Source organism: Eremomyces bilateralis, assembly GCF_010015585.1.
Source record: "Eremomyces bilateralis CBS 781.70 unplaced genomic scaffold P152scaffold_18, whole genome shotgun sequence".
Taxonomy (NCBI): domain Eukaryota; kingdom Fungi; phylum Ascomycota; class Dothideomycetes; order Eremomycetales; family Eremomycetaceae; genus Eremomyces; species Eremomyces bilateralis.
In genome coordinates this window covers 541,343-546,181 of record NW_022985084.1, presented here as the reverse complement: position 1 = coordinate 546,181, position 4,839 = coordinate 541,343, and the positions used below count along the sequence as shown (strand labels likewise).

General features: G+C 52.5%; 3 protein-coding genes across 3 annotated transcripts; 2 read left to right on the top strand and 1 right to left on the bottom strand.

Annotated features, from left to right (window-relative positions):
* The first annotated feature begins 324 nt into the window (after positions 1-324).
* On the top strand, positions 325-1,117 carry P152DRAFT_460656 (uncharacterized protein). Its single transcript, XM_033679966.1, has one exon. The coding sequence runs from the start codon at positions 671-673 to the stop codon at positions 1,016-1,018; it is 348 nt and encodes a 115-aa protein (XP_033532152.1). The 5' UTR covers positions 325-670; the 3' UTR covers positions 1,019-1,117.
* Positions 1,118-1,505: 388 nt separating this feature from the next.
* Positions 1,506-3,036, bottom strand: P152DRAFT_100933 (uncharacterized protein). Its single transcript, XM_033673553.1, has one exon. The coding sequence runs from the start codon at positions 2,725-2,727 to the stop codon at positions 1,993-1,995; it is 735 nt and encodes a 244-aa protein (XP_033532151.1). The 5' UTR covers positions 2,728-3,036; the 3' UTR covers positions 1,506-1,992.
* On the top strand, positions 2,704-4,433 carry P152DRAFT_460655 (FAD/NAD(P)-binding domain-containing protein). Its single transcript, XM_033679965.1, has 3 exons — positions 2,704-3,033; positions 3,085-4,185; positions 4,232-4,433. The coding sequence occupies exons 1-3, from the start codon at positions 2,988-2,990 to the stop codon at positions 4,375-4,377; spliced, it is 1,293 nt and encodes a 430-aa protein (XP_033532150.1). The 5' UTR covers positions 2,704-2,987; the 3' UTR covers positions 4,378-4,433.
* Positions 4,434-4,839: the final 406 nt, after the last annotated feature.

Sequence of the window (4,839 nt, the reverse complement as noted above, 5' to 3'; positions counted from 1 at the left end):
AGGTGTGCGAGGCGTTTATCTGTTCTGGTGTTTACAGAGCAAACGGGCCACAGGGCCACAAGGCATCCAGGTCTGCGGACCTCTGATCCATCACAAAGATTATTAATGCATTTTGTAGCCTTGGACTCCTAGAGCTCATGCCTTGGCCTGCGACACATGGTTATCCCCTCGCTCTGTAACCCTACGAATCCACGCTAGTGCTTCCGATGTGGGGGCAAGGCTGTGTGGAGCACAAGCCCACATAGGCTGAACCAGAGTATTTCTGATCGTCCCGGTAAAGTGGGGTTTGGCGAGCATGCTAACCAGTATACCTAGCCGCTGCTACAACTTTATCCTGTACGGCGACCCATCAACCGAGGAGCCTTGGGGCTGGAACATCTAGGGGCACCATTTCTGCATGTACACGTATCTGCACCGCAAGCAGATAATAATTACGCCCGTCTTCATCGGCGCCGAGCCAAACGATATTAATCACGGCCCCTAGAAGGGGACCACGACGATGCTTCAGGAGGAGCAGCTCGGGCCCAGGTCTACAAGGAGATGCACACGGAGGGAATTCTGCCGGACAGGTGGAACGAGGCAGATCAGAGGCACATGGGCGGTACTTTCCAAGATAACAGCGACGCGCCGTGCGAGGGTATCCGGGTGACCCTGTTAGAAGAGAGCGAGAATGACCTCGTCTTTCAAATCCCCAGACAGATACTCATCTACCTGCCCGAGTCTGTCTGGGAAAAGCAGAAGCAATGGATCTAGAACCATCCTGATGAGACGTGGTTCTGCTGCATTGGTGATTGTGGAGACGGAAGATCTGTTCTACTATAGGATTCAAAGTCCGGTTGTCGTGGTTGAGTTTGACCATCACTTGGGGGTATTTTTGCGCAACACGGAACCAGAAATGTATCATATCTACACCATTCAGACGGCGCCAAATGGCGGTGAGTATGGCAGTGCTCTACACGAGGCAAATTATAGACTAGGATGGTCCTTTGAAGAGATAAGGAATTCTCTACCGAGATAATTCGATTTTGTTTATCCGGCAAAGCTTCCGAAGAGCCTGACCAGATATCTTTTGTTAAGCGATTATAAAAGGTCGCGGGCAGATGATCTACTTACTCTACCTAATTCTTCAAGTACACATTAGCAAACCTTCGACCTCTTCTACCTCTTGCACAGAGCCTAGACCGTGCTAATCAGGCCTCACAAGCAGAGAACGGTGATCTAAATCGGCATCGCGTATCTAAGAGGGGGAATTCCCTTTTCTTGGACGTCCATCACGCCTACCGCACGCAGCCGCTACCAAGCGGTCGGGAGAGGCCGGGAGTCCGAGTGAGGAGCGAGAAGTGACAGTCGTGGACGAGATCGAGGGTCGACTTTGACTCTGCCGACCCTCGAGCCACGAGTACAGTAGCTTTGCGGCAGCTTGGAATGACGGCTCGTAGAGAGCACAGTCCTCCCGCAAATGCTCCTTTGTGATTTTAAGAACGTTGCCTCGTCGTAAATGTAGCCCAGCTGGAGAGACCCAGCGAGTCAAAGTGGTTACTGTTCAACTCACTTGCCCGTGCAACTCTATCTTGTACACGAGGAGTCTGAATAAGCGCTGTGGGCGTCACTGAATCGTTAGACATTGCTTTTTCCGAATCAGCATCCGCCTCTGCACCGAGTCCCCGCATGTGAACTTCGTTGACGGCAGACTGCACTGCGTTCGCCAGAACTAGGGGCTTGCGTTCCAAGGTGTACGAGCTCAGGAAAGCCTCGGGATACTTGATCGCGCCGTCTCTAACGTACTTGGGCTTCCCCACGAGATTGTGTGCGTCAGCGATTCCCATGTTCTTGCCGAGTCCGCCCATGGGAGGGAACGTGTAAGCGGCATCTCCGACCAGGAAGTCCCAGTGCCTGTCGTTGGAGTAGGAGCTCGCAATCTTGGGAGATGTTGTTCAGACCTGAACCGACTAGATATCGGTTGGCCATTCGCGGCCAATGGCGGTGCTGATATCAGCTTTTGTACTTCTCCACGGTGAAGTTAACCAACGGCTCCATAAACGACTCTATATCGACTGAACAGTGCAAAGAGATATAGTTCATCGGAGACTTGGTGGAATCGATGGTGTCAAAGGTCATGCCGGAGATCTGAGTTCTCACGGCCGAGTTCGTGCCATCTGCGCCGATGACGCATGTTAATTCGATAATGGTCTCCTTTCTAGGATCTCGTTCAAGCACCTTAAACAACGATGTCGTTATCGAGCTCATAGCCAACCCAATCCTGCCGCCGATGGATCGTGACTTTGCCGGTAGCCAGTGCCGCCTCTTCCAGCGACCGTTTAAGCTCTGGCTGTGCGAGGTTGAATAGTGGCTCCGGTGCCAGGGCCTTGGCGGCTTCTTCTTGTCGTTCGTATAGCAGACAGCCGATTGTTCTCTCGTCAGATTGGTCAGAAACCCTACCTTGTCTCCGCTCTCACTCGACACCTCTTGGCGGGTAAGTGCTGCAACGTCGATTCCGGCATGTCTCAAAATTTCCAGCGATCGCGCATTGATAACATGCGCCTTTGGCTCCCCAAACTGTGAAGCGTGGCGCTCGACAATTGCGCAACTAGCGCCTTGGTTCGCGAATAGAACCGCCGTAACAAGTCCAGTCGGGCCGCAGCCGACGACGAGGACGTTCGTCATCTGCGGTGGCGAGATTAACAGTCGCTCGTCCCTTGGACGCAACTGATCGAAGTGAGCCACCATTAGTGGCGACTGAGAATCATTGCTCAATCCACTGAAGCACTAATAAAATTAGGAAACCAGGCATTCGGAAGTGTGGGAGTCAGTGGCACTTAGGGGCGGACGTGGCTGCAAACATGCCCTAGATCGCTCGGAGAAGCGGAGGCAGGCATGGGGACCCCCGAATCATTTTTTTGCTACTGCTACGCAATGGACTATTAGAAGCTGCAGTGATAAAGCGGATTCACGATAGCCTGCGTCGTTTGATGATCAGGTTTTCGAAAATGGCAAAACGAGCCGACGTCGTCATTGTTGGCGCTGGAATTGGAGGTATCTCGGGCAGTCATCCCCGCTCCTCTGCAGATTTCTAACAAAGCCTAGGCCTCGCTGCGGCAGTGGCGCTCTTGACAGAATCCCAGCTCTCTCAAACACCGTATAACATCACTGTTCTTGAGAGCGCCTCTGAGATTTGTGAAATCGGCGCAGGTATCCAGGTGACGCCAAACTTCACCCGGCTGCTCGACCAGTGGGGTCTCGCAGATGAAATAGCCAGGACCGGATGGAAGCCCGGACAGGTGAAGCAAGTGCGCTGGCAGAACGGCGCGGAGCTGACCAAGTTTCCGCTCAATAGAGACGACCGCATGAAGAACCAGTTTGGGTACTACTACTTCCATATCCACCGTGCAGATCTGCACGGCGCACTTATGCGGCGGGCGGAGCAGCTGGGGACGAAGATGTACACGAAAAGCAATGTCGTAAAGTACATTCCACGGACCGAAAACTCGAAAGACACCGTCGAGACGGTCGACGGGAGGAAGTTTGAAGCAGACCTTGTAATCGCTGCGGATGGAGCCAAGTCCATGTTTATAAAGGAGGTTCTCGGGACCGACACGCCAGCCGAGCCCACCGGAGACTGCGCATACCGGGGCATGATGAGGCGCGAGTGCGTGCAGGACCCGGCTTTTGAAGGCTTGGAGTTAGAGAACGGCTCAGTCGTCTGGCTGGGCCATGGTGCCCACATTGTCGGGTATTTGATCCGGGGCGGAGAGTTCTACAACCTGGTCGTGCTCATGCCAGAGGGCGACGACATTCAAGAAGAGAGCTGGACGCTCAAAGGAGAGCCCAAGAAGCTGAAAGATTTCTTTGAAACTTGGGATCCGCGTCTGCGAAAGCTCCTCGAGATGGTTGACACGACCTACATGTGGAGTTTGAGAGATCGGCCTGCGCTCGAGAAATGGGTCCATCCCACTGGAAATCTCGTATTGATCGGAGACGCCGCTCATCCGATGCTCCCATACGTGGGGCAAGGTGCTGCTAGCGCTGCCGAAGACGCTGCCGCTCTGGCAGAGTGTTTGAACGCCGTTGGAGAACGCCATTCGCTCAGAGACGTGCTTGATGCTTTCCAAAAGCTGAGGATTCCGAGGGCTTTCTCTATGCGCGAGGCAGGAAGGAGAAACAGACAATACTTCCACTTTCCGGATGGTAAGTTGGCTTTGATGTGTACCAATAGACGCTAACAGGAGTAAAGGACAGGAGCAAAGAGAGCGGGACCAGGCGCTGGCAAAGGAATCCGAAACGTCATCAACTCCTAACCAGCTGAACGATGACAAGGTGTTGCAGGGCATGTACGGATACGATGTTATCAAGGAAGCAAAGGCACTGTTTGAAGGGTAGATTGCCTCTAGACTATGTAGTATATTGGTTATGAACAGAAGAAGAATATAGTGGTGTTGTGTTGATCGTTTTGGCGTGTCAATCAATCACGGAAACAATCGGTAACCTGCCAGAGGTAGTGAGATCCATATCCGACCTAGCGTATTCGTCAATCTTAACGGGCTGGTGATATTTTCCCACCAGGTTTTGTTATTTTTCCACCAAATGCTATTTTCCCACCACGCTAGCAATGGTGGAAATTAAATTCTTAATTAGGACTAGCTCCTCCTAATCCTACCAGCGCTGGTATACTCCACATGTCACTATTGTCACCTCTTTTCTACTGAGGAAGTTTGAAGCGCATCTTAAAAGCCTCGTCCTATTGATGTATCAAAGCTACTAACGTCGCTGTCTCTTGCGCGGGCTAAGCCCTTTCCAAGCATTTGAAGCCATCTCTGCTGCAGCACGTCTAGGACGCTCTCT

Excerpts from the sequence above, each read along its gene's own strand:
- P152DRAFT_100933 (XM_033673553.1), bottom strand. The coding sequence starts at position 2,727 with ATGGTGGCTCACTTCGATCAGTTGCGTCCAAGGGACGAGCGACTGTTA.
- P152DRAFT_460656 (XM_033679966.1), top strand. The coding sequence starts at position 671 with ATGACCTCGTCTTTCAAATCCCCAGACAGATACTCATCTACCTGCCCG.
- P152DRAFT_460655 (XM_033679965.1), top strand. The coding sequence starts at position 2,988 with ATGGCAAAACGAGCCGACGTCGTCATTGTTGGCGCTGGAATTGGAG. Across the intron at positions 3,034-3,084 it reads TGTTGGCGCTGGAATTGGAG|GCCTCGCTGCGGCAGTGGCG; the intron begins GTATCTCGGGCA and ends AACAAAGCCTAG. Across the intron at positions 4,186-4,231 it reads ATACTTCCACTTTCCGGATG|GACAGGAGCAAAGAGAGCGG; the intron begins GTAAGTTGGCTT and ends ACAGGAGTAAAG.